We start from the raw sequence: 26,031 nt of genomic DNA, 5'->3' as shown, positions 1-26,031 counted from the left end.
GACTTGAACTTTAGGAATAAGGCAGGAAGTAGATGAGAACAAGGGTATGCAGAAGAAAAATAAAATATACGGCCTAATGATTCTTTTTCAGGGATGTACTCTTTAAATTAGCTGAGGAGTTAAAAAAAAAAAATACTGCTACCCAGTCTCCATCTCCAGAAGTTCTGATTTACTTGAACTGGAGTGGGGAAGCAATATATTATCTTTCTTTCTTCTTTTTTAATGGATTCATTTCCTGGCCTACAAGTGTGTCATTCCAGAAAGCCAGACTAGGAATAGAGCCCTTAATGAAAATGCATGTTTTTCTCCTTCCTATGGGACTTCATCCACCCTCTTGGTTTTTAGGCAGGCACTGCTTTCTTTAAACACACAAGAAAACAAACAAAATGTTAAGATTCCTATATTTCAACACATGCATCCTCCTCCAAAGCTTTACAAAAACCAAAGCATAGAAGGGTCATTTGAGGTTTGAGAAAGATTTATGGTTTCTTTAAAAAAAAAAAAAACCTTTTTGAGATTTTGAAGTCTGCAGAGAATCACTTCACCGATTATCCGTCCTGCTTACTCACTACGATGTCACGTTCTAGTCGGAAACTACAGTGTTATTCTATTCTCTCTCTCCCTTCTCCATAATCCTTGTGAAATAACAGAACTGCTGGGGAGGTTGAAAGACAGAGGCAAACAGGAATGTAAACTCCAACTCCTCATTAAATTTACAGTTGAGCTCATTGTGTGCTGGGTGCCTAACAGCCTGGGATGCCTGCCCTAGCCTTGCTCTGTGTTCTGCCCCAGGATGAAGTGACACGTTTCATTCTGGACAGGAAGAGAAAGCGTTGCTGCAATTCCCATAAAGAACAGCTGAACAGCTGACAGCGGTGATCCAAGGCCATCAGAACTCCTCACGGTTCCCTCATGAGAACAGAAAGCAGGCTGAGCTACAGTTTACTTGCACTGTCTTCCCTGAGCATCACCCTCTCCTGTCTGTACATGTGTCTATCTGTCTGTCTGTCCATCTATGCCATTTCTTCAGACCAGAATCCCATTCCATTCTATTTCCCCCTAAAATTTACTTTCCTCTCCATATAGATTTTAGTGGACAATAGTAAGGGAATATTTCTAAATATTGATTTTACTTACTGAGTATAATTTTACATTCATTGTGCTCAATTCAATGTACACATTGAATTGTACACATTCCCAGTGTACACATTTACAATGTACACATTCCCAGTGTACACATTTACAATGTACACATTTCTACAGAAAATGACAGTTACTTCATCCACACTTTTGTATCCTTCTCAAGTAACCACACCCACTTGTATACTGTAGACATGGCAATGATTTTATCCCCTGAATCTTAGTGATTCTTCCTCAATTAGACTGCTGAGACTAGGAAAGATGCCATGCTTCCAGCAAGTCATTTCCTACAACAAATAAGTAGTGAAGTCCCTGATGTACTTCATAATTAAATGTAAAACACGACCATTTTGGGGGCTACTTACTTACTTTGATGTTTGTACCATCTCCTTCTCTTCCATCAGCACAGACAAAATATTTACCATAAGTAAACTCCAGTTAGTTTCACCAAGATTCAGAAGCTAAAAATCTCTGGATATGGTTTATTTAAAACTTAATGAGCCAGACACGGTGGTACACCTTATCTGGCAATCTGGGAGGCTGAAGCAGGAAGATCTCAAGTTGACATCTAGCCTGGGTGACTTAGCAAGTCACTGTCACAATAAAAAATTTTAAAAAATAAAAGGCTGGGGATCTAACTTAATATGAAGGATCTGGGTTCAATCCCTAGTACTGCAAAAAAAAAAAAAAAAAAAAAAGTGAAACTCTATCCCATCTCCTTTCTTATTCCTGTACAGGTTTCACAATTCAACTATGTTCCACCTAATGTGAGGATCCAGGTAATATAGAAAGAATCTTTGAAAACCACTATCCTAAGCTTTGTTGACAAATCATGTGCAAGGCTTCAACTATAAGGACATGGTAATAAAAACAAATCATATTTTTAAATCAATCAGCAATTAAAGGATAAATGGGCACAGCAGAGAGGGACTGGTTTGAGGGACACTGTCTGCACAACACTTGTGTTTGTGTTCAGGAGAGCGAGATGGCACACACAAGGCAAAGTGTCCTTGAGGCCTGTTCCCACGAGCCTCAAGGTGAAGCTGCTCTTACCCTCCAGGGAGCACTCTCAACTCCTTTTTTCTTATACTTCTATGCTGGTCCAGAGTCCATATGCTGGAGTCATCCAGGAAGTGTGTCTCTCTCCGCTGGAATACACATCGCTAACAACAGTGTTTCAGCACCCACTATCGTACCTAGATCAGCCTAATGAGCAGGTGCTATTCACTAAGCACATGAAGGTAGTAGGCGAGGACTGGAAAAGCCAGAGATGGCAAGACTAAATCTGGACCATCGAAGAGAAACCATAGCAGAGCAGAGGAGAGGGTAGTCCTGCAAAGTAACCCAACAGACCTGGAGATACATAACAGAGGTGACCACAGTTCTTGTACAGAATAACTTCATCAGAAGGAGGATTTTTGAGGAGCGATGAGAAACCTACAGAGATAAGGACAGTACAAAAGAGTAAAGGTGACCTTAAAAAAAAAAAAAAAGACATGCTTTTTAGAAGTACTACTAAATTGTGCTCATTTAAGTATCTGCAGAGAGAAAAGGTGTGTACACTCAGAGCTTTAGACAGGAAAAATGTGGGAAAGAAAGTAGAGGTAAGAAAGGCAAAAAGGCCAAGATCAGAGTGGGAACAGTGTGGACAGAAAGGAAAAAATAAACAGAAGAAACAAGAAAGAAACCAGAATCAGTGGGGCGTGGTGATGACTTGGGTAGGAAGGATTGAACCTGGGAATAAATCAAACAAACTACTGGACAATTCCCTCTGAACATCTTCAGAATATGATGAAAGCCACTGCACTGTTCTCACTTGGGAATGGTTCTCTTGACCCCACTGCAGGTCACTTCAGTCCTGCCTTTCACACTGGGTGCCTTTTGCTCCACGCTCACCTGAGATGAACACAGCAGTGGTGCTTTTGATTGAATAAGGACCATTCCCTGGTCAGGGCCATTATGCTGTGTTTCATCAGCTCCCAGGAAAGACAATGGAGTCCTCCATGCCTGAGGAGCTATTGCTAAGGTTTTCAGGCAAAATGAGACAAGCCTTTAAGGACAACAGACTGGAACCTTGTGAAGGAAGTATGCAGCTTTGTGTTTCTGGAGAATAGCTAATTATTGTTATGCACAAAGAACGCAAGTCCACAGTAGCTATTGGTCAAGGAAATAATTAACTAACCGGCCTGGCAGAATAGAAATAACACCAAGCCTGATGAGAGGTGAGATTTGTTTTAAGGAATAAATTACGCCAGCTGTTAGGGTGTCAAAATCTAAAGTATAACACACAGACACTTCCTCTTTCCTCCTCCTCCTCACCAACAATGACATTTTGGATTTTAAATACTAAAAGTTTGCCCCGTGCACAACTGCAATTAAGAGCTGTCAGTCATTCCCTCAGAACACTCCCCCAGTTTCCAGATCCCAAGTGATGGACTGTGTGCAGTCCCTCTGCCTACCCTAAATTTTGTCTAGATTGACAACATCTTGCTTCGGAGTAATGAAGTATTCCTGTGGTTTCCTTCTTGCCCATGAGCTCCAACGGAAGGGGGAAAAAGGTTTCTCTATTTCATATCGTGCATCTTAATTCATGTCCTTTAGTTCCACTCCAAATTAAAGCACTCCTGCATAATTTACAGTTTATGAATCAAAAGAAAAGCTGGAGAATTCAAACTGACAGTCTTTCTACATTTGACCAGGGCAGATAAAACAGATCAAAGCTGGGAAGACCACAAACACTTAATTCACTGCAGCCTTGTTGGGATTGTGCACAAGGGCTCCTGGGGAGAGTATTTTCTCTACATTCACCTATCAGCTTATAAATACAAGCTGATTATAAGGAATGTTGTGGCTCCCTTTCTTCTTGGCTTAGCTGTCTCTGCAGTGAACCCAGAATATACAAAGTTTTGGCCAAACCAAGGAAAATACAGGGGAGAATCCTTTTGATGGTAATAAATGGCACTCACATGGCTTTGCCAGAAAGAGAGATTATATCTTCTACTCCAAATGATTTCAGCTGAGCAACTCTAAATAATTTTGTACCGAGTAATTACCTTCAAGCAGAAATCCTGCCCTAGTGTTCCAATATGGTGTCCTGAGATTAAACTGAGAAGCATAAAACATATTCTTTTAACCTAAGTCATTTTGGGGGGGGGAAAACAGTTCTAACTTTAGTTTTAAAATATGCCGTTTAGTAAATAAAAGTAGTGATGATGATGTGAATTCCACATAATCAATACAAGGCAAAACCCTATTGGAGTGAAAGTGTCAGAAAGTGTATAGGAGGCCAACTCGTCTGTGTCCTACCAACTCTTACCAACTCAGACCTCTGTCCAGCCTAAATGACCAGATTACTTCATTACCTGAACAGAGCAGGTGGGATACTCACTAAGTATACTTAGGAGCTATGCGCAGAACTAGTCCTGTATCTCACACTCTTTTCTAACTATCATGCTGATGGTGGAGAGAGGAATGGGGAATTCAGTTCCTTTCACTAATTGTGCAGATGATTTGGATCAAGTATTGAAACCTGATTTACAAAATTCTTGTTCATTATTAGTTAGCAAAGTTAACTGTGGCAAATAAGGTAAATGTTTTACATGCATGTCTCATTTGGACAAGGTATGTTTTCCAGTTGATTTTTTTTTTTGCCAATATCATAGAATTTTGCTAATTCATTTCTACTAATTTAGATTTCATTTGGGCACTGGATGAGCAAAGGTTAACAGCAACCCAAAGCTAAGCAAACAGTGAAATATACATGAAGACAGAAGACTTGCCATTAAGTGGTGCCATTTCTCGTTCTTCTGAAGCCTCTACTTAGACCCCTGTGTAAGATGGGATCTTACTTCATTACCTGAACAGGGCAGGTGAGATACTCACTAAGTATACTTAGGTGCTATGCGCAGAACTAGTCCTGTATGTCACACTCTTTCTAACTATCACGCTGATGGTGGACAGAGGAATTTGTTCTCTTTTCTCCCACTCTTAGAAACAGGTCAACATGTGCCTTTACGGTCATAGTTAACATTATATGGTTCCTGTCATTGATCCTAGGCTTTTTGTTGGTTAAATGTATGTTCTAAAATCAAAGATAAGAATGGGCTGAGGCAGACCCTAAGGCGGTTTTTCTGTTGCCTCAAAACTTGCCTTTAAACTGCAGGAGTGTCAGTATTCCTGACTCCAGGCTGGACAGGCATCAGTTCTTAATGACGGAGGCTCTGCCGCCACATTCCACACGCGGAGCAAACAGAGCATGAATTCCCTGTTGCTTGGCAGGCCTTGGCTCTGCACCTGGAGCAGACACCCCACCCCACTACTGCTCCATTTGCAAGAAGGACCTGATCTTCAGTTGCCCCTTTCAGTCTTCTTCATCAGTGACCTCTGAAGAAGAGAACAAATGACTGTAAAAATATCATTTCGGTGTATGAAAGGAAATTAAGCTGGATAATGGATGTAAGATGCAGTCTGGAATCCGTAGCAGTTAGCTTTGCACAAGGAAAGACTTCCATTTTTGAAGAGTGAACTGGTGGCTAAAACACAGGCCTCTACATTAACTATTTTACAACATAAAAGACCTCACTGAGTGATTGAGGGTTTGTCTTATTCCTTTTCTCAGTGGGAAGCTGTGTACATATTCATTCTCTCCACCCCTCTGATCCCCACCCAGAGTAGCCTGATGTTCAGGCATTCCCTCAGCATATGGAATGAAGTGCTGACCCAATTAATCTTGAATTCTCGCCAGCATCTCTGACTCCAAGGTGTCTCAGCAGAGGGAAGGGAAAACCAGTAACTTCATACAGTCCCTTCCCATGCTCATTAGATTGCCTGCCTAGCTTCTGAACTGCACACATTGAGCAGGTGAGAATGTTTTGACAAGCCTACCGCCTTACCGGTCCCACCTAACAGTGAACATACAAATCATGAGCCCCAAATGGGGTCCTGGGAGTTAGTGCAGACATTTTAAGAATGGATAGAATTCAAAGCAGTGTCTTGGTTATCAACTGATGAAATCCCATAAACAACAGATTATAAATAGGGGTCAAGTCTGTTTTATTCCTAATGAAAACCAATGGTAGCTTCCTTCCTACCTGTACATTTTCTAAATATTATCATATCTTCCATTAAACACACACTCTCAGTCTAGCTATATATGTCTCCATACCTAAGTAGACGTGTAAAAATACAAACCTAGGGATATACACATCCATATACACAGTAACGTTTAAAAATTATTTCCTTTGTTCATTCAAGACTTCATCAAAACAATAAAAAAATGACCTGTGGTGACTGTTTGTACACAAATCTAATCATTCTGGGTTTATCTCATTTGGAATAAAGTCCTCACAGACATTGCAGAGGTCTGCTTAAAATGCAGATTACCTTTGCCCCATGCATTTTTAATTGGTGAAATAAGATAACACCGTGCCTCCCCCACCCCACCCCAAATTGGGAAACATGGATAAACATCTCTCCAGATGCACAATCTTAGTCCCAAAACACTGACCACATTTGTTCATCATTTTTCCAGTAAAATCTGGTAGACTCCTTTCTTTCACTTAACATTATTGCATAATAGTTTTTCTATAATACTAAATAATCTTTACAATTATCATTTTAATAGCTATACCGAGTGAATGCACACCATAATTTACTTAATGTTTAGCTATTGTTAGGCATTTGGTCCCTTCTATTTTTCACTTAAGTTCCGATGAACATTTTTATAGGAGCTATTAATTTAAAGCAGCATACAGAGATAACTCTACATCACTAATCTAAAAATATAAGGCTTATATATTTACAACTCACATTTGATCATGAAATTTAATTTGAGAGTAATTAAGATATTTATATTCCAAACAGCTCCTTGACATCTAGTTCTCCCTCAGGCAGGCAGGCACAACCTTGACCAGCCACTTTCACCCCAAGACCGACTAGTCCAGTGAATTCTAAACCACAATTTTTGTAGGAAAAATAAACTTCATGAACTCCAGCTGCTGACAACCAAGAGATCAACAAGGACCCGAATCCTTGGCTTATTCTAGGGGTGACCCAGACAAGGTACACTACAGCCATAGATGCCACTTGGACTTCATGCTTACTCCAAACCTCATGGCATTCCTCTTTGTCTGTGCTCCAAGTCCAGATATGTTCAGAGACCACCTGGAAGTCCTTGTATGACCTGAGCACTGAAGTATCATGGGAATAGGCCAAAGAGATGAGCTGGATGAGTATCAGTGGTGTGATGCTTATTAAAGCTGAGCCTGTGTCATTTCAGGTTGCAGATTTTACTACATGGACTTCATTCATGTACACTCAGGGTGTGTGTAGCCCATTTAGCTCTGTGACTCTAAGCAAGTTACAAAAGAAAATCTTGTGCCTCAATATCTCAGTCTACAGTATGGAGCTAATAATAATCTTTCCACTATGAGGGTGTTGTAATGGTCAGATGAGAAAATGCAAGTGAAGTGCACAGGAATGCTGGCATCCAGTTAGGACAGAGAATTATATACCATACACATGCAGAATGTTAATTCAGCACTGTAACATACATACTTTCACATGCTGAATGGATGCTTGAAGGAATGATGAATGAACCAGTATATGAGGTTCCACTTGTCTCATGGACAGTCATCTGAGAATGTACCATTGGCTTTCAGAACAAATTATTTCCTTAATGGTTAAGTACTATAAGCCTATCTTCCCAATAGATTATAAGTGAACACCCTACAAAGATGTGTCCACCTTAGTAATTCCTAATATCCAAGAAAATTTCATTCTGCCATCAAAAGAAAGTCATAATCTCATCTGAGGTCAAAATAAATGAACTGCAGAAGTCCCTTGGTATCTTCCCTATCAGTGAAATCAGGACAACTCAATTATTTCTACTTTCAACAAACGAGGCTGATTAAAAGTCCTAAGTATTACCATCATTTTTACTAAGAAAGAAATGATTTTTATGTACTTTGCAATTTTGTAAGGCAAAGAAGAGCTTTAGAATATTTTCACTATTATTATTTTGCCACTAGCGATTAATTCTTCTGATTTGTTTTATGAGTATGATGGTTGGGTCCAACACTCAGAATATCTTTCCAAACCAGCAGAGTGATGTAAAAAATTATTTCAGTGCAGTTCTTGGCAAATCGTGATGATGAATAGCATGGTAGGACAAACTTATTCAGACACACATTTTTCAGTAGTGGCAGGGAAAAGGCTGAAAAATTACTAGTAAATTGCTTTTTGTAAAAATGCTCTCTCTTTCAAATTTTTCCCTCGTATGAAGGCCTTCTGTAGAATGATGGCACAATACATTCTGACACACCTGGACAGCAAAAGCAGCTCAAGAATGAATGCCAGATAAGAGTGAGGGTTAAGATTTAATTTTATTATGCCCCTAGTTTCCAATACTCTGCCCCCCATGCCAGGTTTTTTTGTGTGCATCTTTTTAGCCTGTAGGGATAAGTGTCTCTAAAAGATATTTATTATCTCTCCTAGCAGGCTTGCCCTGTCCCACCCACCACATACAATTTAGTCTTCTGCAGAACAGAGGCAGGATATAGACACATCTCTGGTTTGTTCCTTTCCTTTTTACCCTTCCTAAAACTGCCCTGATGGAGTTTCAAATTATGGAGGCTCCAGACATGCATAGCGCCCAGGAAAGCAGCAAAGAGCTCCCTTTGCTTTCTCTAAGAGCCTTGACTTTCAGGACACATAGGGGGATAGAGGCATCTGGGGCTGAAATAGCTAATGCAGTCTGCCCCCTGCACTCGTTTGGCAAACTCTAGAGACCTTTCTAGCAGTCACAGGGAGGAAGGCATGTTAGTCGAGTCTTGTGGATAGAAGCCAGAGATGTTGCTGCTGCACATCCGGCACTGCTCAGAGGAATCCGTCCAACAGCTAGCGGCAGTGCAGTGACTGAGAAACTGTGATCTAAACTCAATCAAATCCTGCAGAAATTACTGTGTTATCCTTCAATTCAATTGTTATCCTTCAATAATGATTACCAGTTAGTTCACTGCATAGTATGAAGAACTTGATTTTTTGTTAAAGCCTTTCACTTGGTAAGCACTGGTGGCAACCTGCAAGGTGGCAGGAGCATGCTGGCCCAAGATGCCCGGTCAGTTACCAGAGGACCCAGACTGCAGAGGGGAATGACTCTCAGACAGGGGCTCTACAGGTTCCTCTCCTCTTCCCCATCACCAACCCACTATACATGCTGGCCTGCAGTGCTGACTCAGTAAAGACCAAGGAATGAGGAAGGGTGGGACCTCTGTTTGTTGGACACCTGGATCTACAAACAGCATGGATGTTAGGTCAGATGAATTAGTCTTACTCCTGCCTGTGCTTACTGTGTGATACGATAACCTCTTTGAACTCAAGTTTCCTCCTTGAAATGGGAAGTGTACTACTGACCTTCAGGAATATTTATAAAGAAGGTGCTTATAGATGAACTGAGTATCTGACCCATGGATTCTCTGACACCGTGAGTGGTATTCATCCTCCAAGTGTTGGAGTCATTGTGGCATTTCACAAGAACTGCTGCTGCAAGTCTCCAGGCTCGGTTCTCAGGCCCCCAGAACAGGACACAAGGTCTGACAACCCTGGGCTGAGCAGTACAGCTCTCACCACTTGTATCTGTAATCTTGCCTCTCTGGATACTAGGCCATGCCACAGCCCTGCATAGCAGCTACGTCTCCAGGTCCTCCCATCTAACCGTAACATTCTCAGAGGCAAGGGGTAAAGCATAGGCCAGTTCACATGCACACATACACACACACACACAATAATAGTAAATTTGAAAATAAATAAATAAATAAATTTAATGAACTGTGCTATCCTGCTTTAAGTTCAGCCCCCAGGAAAGTTCTTCCATGTGCAATAAGCAGCTGTGAATCTGCCTAATAAAGTGAAGGCATTTTACCCCACTGGTATTCCCCAAGAGGAATCATTGGCCACCTGCATCTTTTTAGCTGCATTTAATAATTCAGCCCAGGATGAATTTGCGTGATTAACATAAAGCCTCATGATTTTATTTTCTTTCAGGATTTAAGTATGGAAACAACTACCATGGTTTTCATTTTCCAAGGCTATGATCAAAACACAAAACTTGAATCTAGAATGAATAATTTCTTTTAATTTTTTTTAGAAGTATTTTCAAATTCCATTCCCCATGGGATCAAAAAAGAGAGTTGCTACCACTGTATTTGTAAATGCAGGGAAACCCAAGTTCCTTTTCTGACTGGTGTTAACGCATAAGAAGCAAACCAACCCTCCAGGATATACCCTAGAAAGATCCCAGGGCAGGACCATGACCAGCTCCCACGGAATCCACAATGGCTAACTGAAATGTAGTCCTTCAGGTCCTCCTCACAGGCTCTCACCATGTATCTGCACAGGACCTAGACTCTTCAGTAAGTCTTTAAAACAGCACTTCTTGATTCCAGTAACAAGTTAATCACGTCATCTGCAAAAAGTAGTAAAAATCCAAACCAAGTAAGTTGCATTTGGTAAACCGTCTGCCTGCAAAGTGGAGACACACGTGTGAAAAGATAATTTGCAAAGCAGACGAGCAGCATCATTGGGCTTCCTGATGAATATAGTAAACCAGGTTTGTCTAATGGGGAAACATGCATTACTATCAAAAGAAAAACGAGTGTATCCCACATGGAAACATGAGTAGGCTTTAATATCTGAGAAGCATTTCATGCTGTGCCTGCCAGCAACACCCCGCCTGTCTGATTTTCCTTAACATAAAGGCCGACCTCACCTGCTTAAAAATAATTAGGAAGCCAGCAGTCATAATTTTGGCTAGAAGTCCTTGCTGCCTGTGTTTGCTCCTATGTTTCTGATCCATTGACACCTCTGTTGCTGTCTCTGAATGCAGGAACCATGGTCAGTAAGGAAACCAGCAAATGCACACTCACGACGCCCGAGAGTGAAGTGGAGCCGGCTGCTTGCCTGGCCCTGGAGATGAAATATGCCCTGGATCCCAATCGGCAGATTAAAAAGCGTAACAAAGCCCTGCAGGTGCGCTTTAAGGATATCTGTGAGGCCCAGAATGAGCAGAGGGACACACACCTTTCCTCGGGACAGCTGGGCGAGAAGCGAGAGGCCAAACCCGTGTCCTGCAGAGCAGCTTATCGCAAATACATGACAGTGCCCGCACGCCGCTCCATTCCCAACGTCACCAAGAGCACAGGTGTGCAGACCTCACCAGACCTTAGGAAGTGTTATCAGACATTCCCGCTGGACCGAAAAAAAGGGAATCTCAAAAGCATCCCAGCTGCAGATCCCTTCAAAAGCCAAAACAATGGGTTCCTAACAGATGTGAAAGAGAAGAGCCAGGCAGAACCCATGGAAGAAGTCCAAACATACAGTGCAGGGCGGATATACAAGACAACAGCCTTGGTTTTCCATTCCAATGAGCACGTAAACGCCATGGACCTGCTCCCTGGGGTCAACTGTGCAGAGCCCTGCAAAGACCCACATGCGCTACTCCAGAACTCCTCACAGCCTCCCTCGGAAGAGGCTGTGCACCAGCTGCAGAGGAGAGCAAAGTCCGAAGGGGGCACCCCAGACTCAGAAGAGCCTGCTCCACTGGCCCACAGGAGGGTGTTTAAAACAGAGGTGGCCACCTTATACACACCTGCCATCAGTACTAGGACCCCAGACCCTGGCCTGTCAAACTCTGCTGCCGTCAGCCAGTGGTCCCTCTGCCCTGCAGATGAGGAGCAGAGGAGAGCCACACATCTCAATGGGCTGCAGGCAACCCCCAGCTCTGCGCTAGCCCGCTCACCCCCAGTGCAGTGTCAGTCCCCCGAATGTAAGGAACAGCCCCTGCAGATTCAGCCCAGTGCCACAGCCATGGCTGAAGGTGAAGAATGCCAACAAATTGTGCCTCACACAGAAGTGGTGGACCTCAAGGCACAGCTTCAGATGATGGAGAACTTGATCAGTTCAAGTCAGGAGACCATCAAAGTGCTCTTGGGGGTCATTCAGGAGCTAGAGAAAGGAGAGGCCCACCGGGAAGGGTATGTATGTTCACTGTGTCTTACGCATTCTATAACTCATCATAGAATCATGGGGGTTCATCTATAAACCCCCCAAGCTCAAGTGCAGGAAGAGGCTAAGGCCAGCAATTCTGTGGATGGGCTGTAGTCTGAACAGTAGGTTCCAAGGGGTCAGAGTGTGTTGAAGGCTAGGCTTCCCTCATGGCATACCCACCCGCCTTCAAGGTATACTTCTGCTTAGTAAGCACCTGTTTGGCCTGGGGATTTAAACCATACCCATATTGTCACTGAATTGGTGAACTTTTCCTTTTAATCTAATAAAAGAGTTTATGATCTTGATAATACACAGTACATATTCTAGTCCACAATATGTAAATTAAGATACTATTTGCCTCTTAGGAATCATATTTTAGAACAGAAAAAAATTCAGATAGCATTAAGAAAAACAGTGACTTACAAGCTTATAATAAGTAATTGGAATGACATTGACATTGAGGACTGCGTGAGGTTTTATATAATAGACAATGTTTTTCATTCTTTTCCTGAAATACAAAGGAGTGGCCCTCACTACAAAAGACAGATGCCTATTCAGATGGGGTGCCCTGTTTGTCCAGTGGGCTGCAGAGAGAACACTATCAAGCTCAAAGTGAACACGGTCTAGCATTGGTAAAAGCTGGCTAGACTTGATCATACTTTGAAGTTGAAACTGTGACTAAGTTGTTGAGCTCCCTAGCCAGCCAGCTAGCCAGCCACTCTAGCTGTGGGCCAGGCAGTGTGTTAGGTTTACACATCCAGCACCACACTGGTTCCAAGCTTCTCCAAGCAGTACCCATGGCTCACCAGGCTCTGAACTGCCAAGTCCTCTCTTTGCCATTCCCCCTTGAAACTGGCTTTCACCCAGACTGTGTTCTAAGGTTAGGCTGAGGGACAGCACCTTGTTGCCTTATGTGGTCTGTACCCTTTACTTTGGTGGCTGAGCTGGCAGGCAGCGTGAAGAAGGTAAGCCAGGTAATATATTATCAGAGCAAACATTCCTCAGGAGGACTGCTCTAGGTGAATTAGACAGTTTTTGCTTCTTGCAAACAACAGGGGAAAAAAGACCTGTATATTCCAAGACAGAAGGTAAGGCTATGGCACTGGCTCCAGTGTCTAGGTACCTGGTGGGGGTCCTGCCCTTGGCTTCTAGCTGTTCCAGCATAGTGTAGGTGGCTTGTCTACAAAACAAGCATTTCTTAATACCATGCCAAAGTCTGATTTCCACAGTAAACTTATTGTTGTTAAACAGTAGGAATTAGCAGGTAAATGTAAATTAACTTAAGACATAGCTAGGTAATCTAACACCATGGAATTTCCAGAAAGCCTTGTTCCGTCTTGGGCTTACATCTCCATTGTCATTCCATTTCAGTCATTTATACCTGAATCTGTACATACCACAAAGCAACACACTAAGGAGAAGGGTTATATTAGGAATTTGCTGATCAATAGACCACATTCCTATGGAAGAATATAAAAGCCCAGAGAGTGACCCTGTCACTGACTTTGACAAAGCTAGTAGTGATTTAAGCCAGATAGCAAAATAGCTACCAGTATAGACAGGTGTGAAATAAAATTCAATAAATGATGTAAAACCAAATGCATATGTTAAAATGTAAGCTCACATGGGTATGTCCCTGTGATGGGTGAACAATCTATGAAAGGAAAACCACATTATTTATGTAGGTTCTTTCTTCTATTAGAATAAGGATGGAAAATTGCTTTCGGAGTCCTCTGGGTTCTCTTGAGACTGTGCCCAACGAAGTGCATTCTAGTTTAGTACCGTATGTCTGGGTAGGAATTGTGGGTCTGAAGACTTAGGCAAGGGCTATATCTCTCTGTGACTCATGTTTTCACCTGTAAGTTGGAGAAGATCATTGTAACAAGGAGTGAGAATTATGTGAGTGATATTCTTGTGTGCTAACCCTATGGCCAGTACATGGCTTGGTGTCTGCTAGCGGAAGAATGTTGGGCTTGCGGGTCAGTGATGCTGTAGATAGGAGTTGGAAGTCTGGGGACCACTTAAAGGCCCATGTCTGAATCCAGTATAATAGATGCACACCTCTACACACCAGTAAGCTAGCCCATAGGATGCTACCCATCCTTGGCCATCAAAGTGGCAGGGCATCTATGTTTGATATTGTGGCAATTGAAACTCTAACTCAAATTATTTACAATTAGTCACAGTTGAAAATTCAGTTCGTCCATTACACTGACCACATTTCATGTGCACAACTGCACCATCCATAAGACAAGGCAGTTATAGAACATGTCCCTCATCGTGAAAAGTTCTTCACTCCAGTATTCGCAAAACATGGCAGCGTGCCTGGCTCCTGGTCACCTGAGGACTCAGGAACCTTGGTGAAGGCAAAGGAAGGTTGACTTTGAAATCAGTCCCTGGTTCAGTGGCTGCCGACATAAGACAAGCTCACAGTAGAAGGGCAGGTCTGCTCATGGTGCATTCCTGCATCTGATGCTAGAATCTTTCCGTCCACCTCGCTCTTTGAGCCCTTTGGATGCAGGTAACAATGAATTAAGCAGTTTCAAACTTTGAGTCCACCCTAATGCTTCCTCCTTCTGCTCAATTCCCAAGGTCATTAATTAACACTTAAATTTCTCACCTCTTTTCCATGTCAGAATTTCAGATGAAGCAAAAGAAGCCTGTAAGGGAGGCAGAGCAGAAGCAAGCTCATTGTTCACCCTCTCCCAGACTTGGGTCCCACAGAATCCCAGGGAATAGGTGGATGAGCCACAGCCAGTACTGTGCAAAGCATCTGTAACCACTGGCTCTAAGGGACATTTCCCTGATGTCAGTACTGCGACAACTGCTAATTTCTGTCTGCTATCAAATCTTGTAAATTTAGCACTCTGCTCCTCTGGGCACCCAACCAATCCCTGAAGGATAGGTTCCAGGACAGTCAACTGGGATGGATGACTTAATTTTATATATTTTTATCTAGGGAGGTAAATAACATGATAACATGTTTTAGCTGTATCTCAAGGTTTTTTAAAAAAATACACTCTATGTAGATTATTACATAGTCATTTACAGTCTTTTTTTTCCCATTTTATTATACTAGGAATTGAGCCCACTTTACCTCCCCTGCCTTGAGAGACTGAATCTTGCTAGGTTCCCTAGGTTGATCTGGAACTCTTGGTCTTAGACTGGAGCTTCCCCAGGTTGACCTGGAACTCTAAGCCTCTCAAGTAGCTGAGACCACAGGTGTGTACCACCATGCCTGCCTATTATGTAATCTTTCTGTGAAATGAAAAGGAACTGAATAACCAAACTACAATACAATTTTCTTTGGAAAATACTCTAAAGCCTACAAGTTATTAACTACAGAAAATGCACAGAAGCCGGTAGAGTCAATTCCTCTCCCTGTTCAAAACCCCCAGTGAAGCATAGAAGGATATTGTGTAGAATATCACTTGCATTAGGAGGAATCCTGGTGCAGGCTGGCAACTTGGAGCTTATGAGTCTGAACCCATGTGATAAATCTTGTTCTTAAAATTTCATACTATGCACACCAGGCTTTGACCTGGGCCTGTGAAGGTCACAAGGCTGCTCTCGTGTACAGTACTAAGTCAGAGGTAGCAAAGCCAGTGCTCTCTGCACCTGGCCAGTGGCCCTAAGCCATTTAGGTTCCTTTCATATCTACAATGCATTTGATGTGTAATCTTTTAAAAAGCACATCTTTTCACTATCGAGTTTATTATGCAAGCTATTCCTAGTAGCCCTTACTTGGTAGAAAGAATTCTGTGTCACCAGCCACAACTAATTTCAGTAGCTTTTGAATTATTTTTCATATGATATACTCTCATTAATCTCATTTGCTTACATAGATTTCTGGAAGGCCTCAAAAGAGAAAGTTTTCATCTGAGACATGTTACTTAACGTTAGTGAGCTTCAATTTTTATCTTCTATCAAATAGGAGAAGTTTAAATATTTAACCTGGGAAGCTCCTACCAGCACAGAGTGGGTACTGAACAAGGATATTTCCTTTTAAGAGTGTTTCAATAGGATGCATTTTGTGAGTAGAGAGAAATGCAAAAAGTATTCAAAACCATGCCTTTTTGTCCTTTGTAAAATGTTTGCGCAGTTCACTAAATCTCCTGACTTTATGTAGCACAGGCAGCATCTCCTCACTCAGCTAGCATGAATGCCAAGAATTATTGTGCTTATTTCAGAGCTCTCCATATGGAATTTGGGGTCATGCAGGCTACCTATATAAGTGGGTACTGTAGTCATTACAGGCTAAAAATAGGGCAACTGGGGCAATTTAAAAATGCAGTGAAATCATGTAACAGTGGTAATTCCCCATAGAAGCTATGGGCCGCCTGGGCAGGGGAGCTGCAGACCAACTGGCTGCAGGTCATCACTGCTTGCTGTGCAGACTCGCCAGTCACTTTGGTGTGGTGGCCCCAACAGCACCCTGGGTGGAGACAAATCTGCTTGCTTCTAAGACTTCCCACCCGCAAGGATTTAGGATCTTGATGTGTTCATCAGTTCACAATAGCCTAATAATATTTTGCTACTTGGAGACCTAAAATCAGTTTGTAAGCTATATTAAAAGACATCCAGCACAAGCTCAGGACGTGCCTTGGCCACAGTGAAGCAGGTTCTGTTATGGGTTAGGTCTCTCCCAGTAGCTGCTAGGGTACCTGCAGGCAGGGGTGATAAAATGGAGAGGTAGGTGAGTAAGGGGGCAGCAGGATCCAGACCATGCCAGGACCTTGTGCAGATGAAATCATGAAGCATTGGGAGCTTTGTGGCTATACTAAATCAGAACAAGTGTGAGACCAAGACTTAAAAAAGAAACATATAAAATACCAAAACAACTTAGGAAAGGTACAGATCCAATGACTTGTAGTGTCTTGAAATCCCTGTTGACCCACTATGGCGACAACTCCCTAAAGGTTGGAGGCCTAGTCACTGAGAAAAGGTGGTTTCTCGGTGGCTTGGGCTCAACTATCCTCAGCTCAGAACACACACTGGTTTAAAAAAAGCCATGGGAATGCTCCCAAGATCAGGGGCTCTCCGAGAGCAGCGCTCAACACAAAAGGGAATAGGGTTAAGACACAGAGTTAACACACACCCCTTGCAGTACCCTGTATTGTTTATTTAACTTCATTTTTCTTTTCTGTCACCACAACCTGGGAATAACCACAGAGACAGGGTCATGTGCGGACATGCATATTTAAGAAGTAAGAACCAGTGTTTCCTGGGAGATCTCAAAGTCAGCTCCTATATGGTCGAGTCAGCAAATATTTTCAACAGAGAACCAGATAATAAGTATTTTAGGCTTTAATGGTCTTACACTGTACGTCATAATGATCCAACTCTGACACTGTATCCCACATGCATCCATAGATAATATATGTATAAGTGGGCATGGTTATATTCCAACAAAATTTTATTTATAAAAAACAGGGGCAGCCGGATTTGGGTCGTGAGCTATATATAGTTTGTGGACTCCTATTACATGGTTTGTAAGTGCAGCAGCTCATTTGCTCAGTGCAAATCCAAGTCAGACTATGCGTGCAGGAACTTCAGAATATGACTGTCAAACATGCAAAGGTTCAGTCATTCCACATTAGAAGACTTGTACCAAATGTCTCCTATGTGCTGGACTCTGTACCAGGCAATGAACAATACTGAGAGTCACATGAATTCAGACCCAGCCTTCGAAGGTTTACAGTTCACTGACAATTCATTCTGTTCAAGAATATGCTTATTATTTACCAGCCTATACAGCCTTTGGGGTTTGGTTTTGAAGTGTGTGTGTGTGTGTGCATGCATGTGTGTGTGTGTGTGTGTGTGTGTAGCACATGTATATGTAATTTACATACAACATCTCGACACCACGACAAAGGTCTCACTCTGCCACTGTCGGAATAAAATGTCATCACAGAACATATGATTTCCTTTTAACCTAGATAGTGATGCTGGATGGATAGGAATGATATACTTGTTTTACTGCATGTCCTTATACTGACAAATCATTCAGAATCAGGCATACTTCAGAAGGACCTGCCAGGGGATGAGAAATCTATCTGAATTTGCTCTAATTACCCATACCCAAACAGAATAAATACTGCATCACAATAATGGAGGAAGCGTAAGAGGATAGTTTAATTTGTTTTAAGTCACAGAGCAGAAAAAAACCACATGGAGAACTGTGCATCACTGCAGCAGCTATGGCATAAACGCTGAGGAATCACAAAGATCTTCCATGAGATCCTGACTTATTAACTCCCTGGATTCCGCCCTCTGAGAGCCAAGGGGAAAGCTGGGCACAGTTAGGCAATCTCATCCCAATTTTGCTATGTACTGTCTAGAAGGATGATTGGGTTGTTCCTGCCAAAATCTACCCACTTAATTGAGATCAGAGTCTTCCACCTGGTTAGTGGGGAATGGCCAATTTTGGAGGAGAGGGGGGTGTGGATAGCATCACACAGTCTCTGCCTGGTCTCTGCAGTCCTGAAAACCATCCTAGTGGATCTCTACGATGTGGAGTGCTGCCTTCTCCAGCTCTGGCATGATGCATCAGAGAAAAGCAGGGCATTATGAGCAGCAGAAAGAAAGCAGCACTCAGAGGTAAAAGGATTCTTATTTCTTCCAACTGCTCTCCTGTCCCTTCTCACTCTCTATTGGCACAAGATGGAAATGTCAGCACTTCATTTTCTAATGTTCTTAATAAATCCGTTTCGGTCTCTCCCTCACCACCGCTACTACAATGCAAAACATTTTAAACCACTGCAGCTGGCCAATGGAGGTCAGCCTCTGAGCCTCGCTTTCTCCATTTTGGGGCAATGAGATTCAGGAGGGGAGCAGAGTGGAATGACTGGGTCAGCCAGTCCAAAGCTGGGATCTTTATGCTGATCCTGCCTCCCTAACTGCTTGGGCAGGGTTTTTCACCCCTCTGAATAGCAGCCTCTTGCTCTGTAATGGAGTCCCAGGAATGCCTGCCAGGGGTTGCTCTTGGAGATTAAATGAAATAGAGACAAGGGTCTTAGCCCCAGAAGGTCGCTGCACTCAGTCACTTCTTTCCTCTCACAGTTACTTTCTTACTGTGAAGCGACACTCCAAATGCAAAGGTGGAGAGCGGTTCAACAAGGATGCAGGCAAGAACACAATGTGTGCTATTTTCTGTCCTTAGTATAAAGGTTGGTTTATCTCAGCAGGTGAGGAGGGGTTGAGGATCATGGTGTAGAAACATCATGCTTTGGGTTCATCATTGAAAAGAAATACAGGATGCATTTACTTGTAGTCATGGGCAAGGGAGTTGATGTAAAGTCAGGAAACCTGGATTTAATTCCAATTCACCCTAGCCTAGGCTCTGAGCTCCATTTTCTGACATGCATATGACAGAAGGGATCCTGAAGGTTCCTTTCTGTTCAAAGAACATATTCTACAATAAAGTATAAAAACATCACAATCTCAGCCCGTCTTAAAATAATCATAAAAGCTAACAGAGGAGGAGAGGGGAGAAAAGCCCTCTGTACAGAGCTCCTTGGAAGTGCACAATGATCCTCGTGTTCTGTTTTCTTTTCTCTTCTTGACACTTCATCAATTCCTTATCTTTTGCAGAGCTGGAATTGGCCTTGGTCCCTCAAGGTTGCATCCTTTGAACAGTTTGCAGGGAAACCACTGAATTCCCTTCTGTTGCAACTCATAGCTTTTACAGATTTGGGACAGAATATTTAAGTCCTAACGTCCAACAGTAGTTACTATCTTCTTTGTATTTTTGAAATGGAAGTGTGTATCATATCCTTTCCAGGATTTTCTTCATTTCATTTCCAGGGTCAGAGTGAACCTTTTCTACAGCTTATATTTAAATAACTTTGTAAATACTGTTCTTAAGTTCTTGAAAAAATAGTATTCCTTCCCATACCTAATGTGAAAAATAAAGCAAAATATATGTATAAGAATATAACACATTTCACATTCTAGCTTTTGGCTTCATGTAGGTATCACACATACTTGAAAATGTAATTTAAATAATCTGCCTGTGCAGAATGCCAAAATAGCTTTCAAATACCTCCCCAGCCTTTCAAGTTGGTGGGTGAATAAAAACCTCACAACCAAGCCACTAGGCAGTTCAGACACCCCATTTACAGATAAAATGAGCAATTCAAGGCATGACATGAACATTTATGGAATTTATGGATTTGTGTCCCAGAATCTGGATTTTTAAAAAAAGATTTAGTGCAAGTTCTAGTTCTCAGCTACTTTTAAAAACCCCATGCAGTTTCTGCTAAACTATGCAAAAATGGTTTGCATTCTAGTTCCGACTGGGTCAGAGGGAGCACTCGAGGGCAGTATCTTCCAGGCAGAGCAACTATGAAGCTTACCTCCTCTGACTACCTATAATATGAGAGCCATTCAGTATTCCGTAATTTGGTCCTTCCAGTAACAACTCGAGGTAGGAATGACCTCTGTCAGGAAACAAAAGCTTTAGTGTGCTTAAATATTTTCCCCCAGGTCAAAACAGATAGCAAAGCCAGGATTCACATCCAGGTCTGCCAGGGTTGAGCGCACATTCTCTCATTTCCTTGAGAATGAAGAGCCTGAGAACTCCACACAAAGGAAAATGGGCATTTTTCATGCAACTGCAATTCGAGGTCCTTCCTTTCACGTGAAGGTACTACAGAGGGCCCTCCAGCCATACCTTTTGTGGTTCACGCCAACTAATCTGTACAAAGTACACTTCCAGGGACAGAGGCAGCAGGGACCACCATTCTGAGAGATCCCAGGATTAAGGTATACTTTTAAGGATCAATAATTATTATGTAGATGCCCTTCTGTAGGACAGTTTCAGAGAAACCAAAGCCAGTGCTCTTTAAGTCCAGTAACCTGAGTAGCAGGACACAAAATTTACTCATGAACAGCCTACTTGAGAAAACCAGCTCATCAGAATCTTTGTAACACAAATGGCCCGCCGAGTGACCACCAGGTACTTACCTAAAGCTTCCTGAAATTGATCCTAAATTCATCCGAACAACAAATTCAGACAAAGTTCTCAGTGGTATAAAAAGGTGTTTTAATGGCCAGATTTGAAAAGTTATGCACAAGATTGGAAAAGACAATCTTTTAAAAAGAAGCACAGTGCAACCAAAAGAACTTTTTGTTATCATATATCATTTGTTTATAGCACAAGAATGTCTCCCCAGATAGAGTCTCATAATTAGGCATCAAGGAGTTTACCGGTGATCACAACAAAATCTAATCTTCAGCAACAAGAGCTCGGAAACATTTGTTTATGAGAACAAATGCAAGGTCATGCCTTTGAAACAAAGCACAAAACCTTCAAGAAAAATAAGTTCTCACTTAAAATTGTTAACTAAGCTGATCTAAAAGGAATACATTAAAAAAACTATAAATAAAAGATAAAAGCCTTTGTGGATATTTACTATGAGAATGACTAGAAAATGCACAATATTAATATTTCCACACCAAAACCTCTACAAGTTATACCTTGTGTGGTAGTACTTGAGAAGGAGAAAAATGACAGCCCAGATGGAAAATCTCTATTAATAGTTACATTGTTATTTCTTTCTAGTACGGTAGCCAGTGCCAGCAAAATTCATTTTCACTAATTTTTAATAAATTATAGCTTAAGTTTTAACTCTCCTCCAGGAACATAAGTTAATCAACTTGGCCTCAGCTCAGTTCTAAACGGTTGTCTTTCTTATTAATATCTACTTCTAATGCCTTCTGGGACAAGTGTCCTGTTTGTGCCATTATTGTCATCGTTTAGATATTCAGTATCTCTTTGGTTGCATGAATGCATGAAAGAAACTGTAAACTTTTCCAAGTTTATACGAGAGCCAGGCAATCCACACCCAAAGTAATAATTACCTTTTCATTTTTGGATATTATTATTTTATATGAAGAAATATGATAAAACACTACAAGGAAAAAAAATCCTGCCTCAATAGTATTCATCTCTGTTTGCCTCTGTCAAACATGCATGCATTTCTGCAGTAATAACCATAATCCATCCTCTTTCTTCATCATGCATGGCTCTGTGTATTAAGAAGCAAGCAAAGAAATGGCCAAGGCCTTTGGGAAACATAAAGGAAGGAAGGAAGCGATATTGAGGTGAGGCAGAGGGCTGAGCATGAAGCAAGGGAGACCCGTGGACTCCCACTCACTCTGGTGAGAGGAGCAGCCGCTTGGGTGTGAACCCAACACTGCCTGCAGTGCTCTTCCATTTACACTCATTATCGTCTCACTTCAGTTCTCTGCAAGGAAAACAAGCAGTAAGAGTGACCCCAGTAGCCAGAGCCTCTCCAGAATTAGTGTCACCACTTTGGGGGAGCTGCTAGGCCAAGAAAAGTCATTGGTCAACACCATCTAAAGAATGCAACTGAGGTCATTAAGGGTGCTTCTCAGTGAAACCCATGCCTGAGGACTGCTCCTGGGCTCAGGCAGTGACCTTTTCCAGGCATTGGAACAGCGACTGGTGAAGGTGAAAGACTAAGCCATTTATTTTCATAAGTGGGTGCAGGAGGCAGAAGATGACTGACCTTTTCCCCACCTGCTTGGGAAATTTTTAAGTGGGATAATGCAAATCCTATTTAGACAGATGCTCCTCACCCAGATGGGACCGTCATGCAACTGCCAGCCTTATTTTCCTTTTTAGAAGCAAAAGGGTATTTTGTCTGTTAATCCAGAAGGATTTTCATGCAGATTCTTATCCATTTATTCGTTTGTTCATTCATTTATCCAGTCACTGTGCAGAAATATTTCTTTATCATCCATTACACCTCTAACCTCCTATGTAAGTGCTACAAGTTCGGTAGGAAACATGGACAAAACCTCAGCAGCCCCTTCTTGTGTTTACAATCTAGTGGAGGGAGACAGAGAAAGGAAAAACTACCAACTGCAGTTTAGGGCACACTTTACAGGGACTTGCATTGTGTAGAAGTCTGGAGCAGGGAAAGGAGATAGAAGCAGGAAGGATGCTTGCTTTCTGCCAGTAATGAATGACCCAGGATGTGTCAGTAGAAGGCACCAAGCAGCAGATTGGGACTGTGAAGATGAGCAAAGACATGCTCTCAGTGAGAGTCACAGGAGCCCCACAGGCTTAGCATCCACTGTGGAGTGTTCTGCATGAGACTCACAAAGGGCTGCTGATGTGCTGAGCTACCGAGGAAGAACACTGTTTTCCATGAGCACTGGAAACGGTGCCTCAGGAGTGATGCTTTTCACCATCATGCAGGTGAATTTCTTTAACACATAAGCAATTCCTTCATCTTAGGAAAACAGGTTTCCTAGATTTTAAGTGTCTTAAGGGCAAGGTTTCTGTTTCATTCATCCAAGCAATGGAGACCCAACATGAGGCAGGTGCAGCAAGGCAGGGCAAGTGCAGACAAGCACAGCAGTTCTTTGGGCTACTTCATAGCAAAGTCCCTTGAAATCTGTGAAGAGCATAGAAATAATGAGGATTATTGAAAGTCATCCTGACCTTACTAAGACTGCATGGGATTTGCATGTAGATATAGTCCTGGAAGGGTTGACATCTCTATTCTTGCATCTGGGTGAAATGCGTATGTGATTTTGAAAAATTCACCCTACAGTAGAAAAAAATTAGGTAAAGAAAAGACAGATGGGACAACAAAAGAGGTAGCCTCAACTTGTGAGTGGGTTGTACTCCTAAGCATTATCTCTATAGAAATAGGTTTGGAGATCTGTGCTCACTCTGTATGGAGACTCTGTGACTGAGTAAAATCTACCATCATGTTCTCAGAGGGACATTCCTTCTGAGGCCTTATGTGAGACTCCAAAAGCAGATCTCTCTTTGTGTAATAAACCAGGGCAGACTCCATTTTATACACTAAATGTCTGAAATGCACACATATTCAGGGGGAAATACGAGTGTCTGTGAAAAAGAAGTGTTTGATCTTGGTGAGGACCTTTCCTCCCACAAAACAACCTGGATGAATATGGATGTTAATGGGAAGGCCCTCCCCTCCTAACCTTGTATCTGCAGGCCCAGAAGCAGAAAACAGAGAAACCAGAGTCACAGAGTATCTAATAATTGAGTTAACAGATACACTGGTATCTGTTGAAGATACACTGGTATTCCCGTACAGGGTACTGGGCAGAAAACATCAAGTGCGTTTTCTAGAGTTTTATTTCATTGTACAGTAAGAACCGCCCAAATATCACTGGCATACAGTTCAAACCAACTTTCTTTTTTTTTCTTTTTGTCTTTTTTTTTTCGGTACTAGGAATCGAACTCACGACCTTGCGCTTGCCAGGCAGGCGCTTTGCTGCTGAGCTAAATCCCCAGCCCCAAACCAACTTTCAAAGATCTGCTAAGACAAACTTACTTTTTAATTTTATTTTTCATTTGCTCATTCATTCCACACATGTGCAAATCTTTTGGCCCTTCTTCTATTACTGGTAGAGAAGACATCAGTAGGCAAAGAAGGCCAGGAAGCTGCTCTGTCAGTCAGTGTTGAATGCCCAGACTGTGGCAGAAAAAAAGCAGGCAGAAGAAGGTAGCTGAGAGCCCCCCAAAGGCCGTGTGTACAGTGGGTAATCGAGATGTTCCTGGTAAGTTCTAGGAAGGCACTACTGGACAGCTGTTGTAGGCATCAACATTCACCCCACACAGACATCCTCATAGCAGGAAAAAATGAAGTACTTCAAACAACTTTGCCAAAACTGGTAGCCACTGTAACTCTGTTTTGCAAAACACTTCAGCTTTTACCACCAACAGCTACTCTGTCTGCGTGGAGTTCCTAGGCCAGCAAACATCACAAAGCTGCTTGGCCTGCCTTGCCCAGTTGGACTCTGGCTAAACCACAGCTCCTAGGAGCTAATGGGTAAAGAGGGAGCTGGTCACCATGTTATCTACGAAAACAACACTGCCTTGGTCCTTTCAATAGATGAAGTTGGACATGGTTGAGAATATCTACCTTCTTCATTTGCTGGGGAGCTGTACAGGGGATTGAACCTAGAGGCTTTACACTGAGCTACATCCCTAGCTGGGCCTTTTTATTTGAGACAAGGTGTCGGTAAGTTGCTATGTTCTCCAGGCTGGGCTTGAACTTGGCCATCCTCCTACTTCAGCATCCCAAAGTGCTGGGATTATAGGCATGTGCCACCACTCTTCATATTCTTTTTAAAAACCTCAACTGAATGGTCCCAAATCATAGCATTTAATAGCACAAATCCTTACAACATATGTAACTGAGTTTCCATGGATATATTGGGAAAGTCTAAATTCATTATAGCACCTGGTATGTTGACGTATCAGCCAGTTATACTTCCAGGACATGATCTGGCAAACTCTTAAGAGAGGATATGAGTTCAGAAACAAGCCAGTGCTACTGCTGAGAGCACCTTTAAAACATAGGAGCTCACTTTGACTACTTTTGAAATTTCCTCCCCCAACAGTATAGATACCATTTCATGATTCTAATTCATATCACTTTGACACTATTAAGTGACAAAGCCCTTATAAGATGCGGACATCAGTGATATTTTAGTTATCAAAAAGGGAAAGCAGGATAAGAATGCAGAAGGAAAAATCATTTCTGATTCCCAGTGAGAAAGTCCAAAGGAGAGAGAGCAAAACTAAGAAAATAAATTAAACAGCAACATAAAATTATCACTGAGCAAGAGACTGTGCCTTTTTTATTTTCGCATTGACTATTGTCCCTAGCTGAGAGTCATACTCAGAAGGACTAGGACAGAACCTTTGAGTTAATTCAAATGACAATTTCAAAACCTACAGTGTTTTTGAAGACCGCACTTAGAGTAACACACCCTAACTTAGCATTACTGAAAATGCCATTTGCTCACACACTGGAAATCGTGACCTTGTTG

General features: G+C 42.1%; 2 protein-coding genes across 6 annotated transcripts in view; one reads left to right on the top strand and one right to left on the bottom strand.

The window, feature by feature from the left end:
- Dock1 (dedicator of cytokinesis 1) overlaps positions 1-26,031 on the bottom strand; it is a 518,033-nt gene that overhangs the window by 248,706 nt on the left and 243,296 nt on the right. The gene's annotated exons all lie outside the window — the stretch shown is intronic.
- Positions 1-26,031, top strand: part of Fam196a (family with sequence similarity 196, member A) — a 57,951-nt gene that overhangs the window by 8,275 nt on the left and 23,645 nt on the right. For 2 of the 3 annotated variants that reach the window (XM_005402008.1, XM_005402006.1), the window contains exon 2: positions 11,024-12,170. In XM_005402008.1, coding sequence (XP_005402065.1) covers positions 11,029-12,170 — 1,142 coding nt within the window. In that variant the 5' untranslated portion in view covers positions 11,024-11,028. Of the gene's footprint in view, positions 1-4,832; positions 5,010-11,023; positions 12,171-26,031 lie in introns of all 3 variants that reach the window. The other variant, XM_005402007.1, reaches the window with a different exon arrangement.

This window comes from Chinchilla lanigera, unplaced genomic scaffold (genome assembly GCF_000276665.1).
Source record: "Chinchilla lanigera isolate Chin_1 unplaced genomic scaffold, ChiLan1.0 scaffold00076, whole genome shotgun sequence".
Taxonomy (NCBI): domain Eukaryota; kingdom Metazoa; phylum Chordata; class Mammalia; order Rodentia; family Chinchillidae; genus Chinchilla; species Chinchilla lanigera.
The sequence above is the reverse complement of the archived record's forward strand: the minus strand, read 5'-3'. Positions and strand labels throughout refer to the sequence as shown.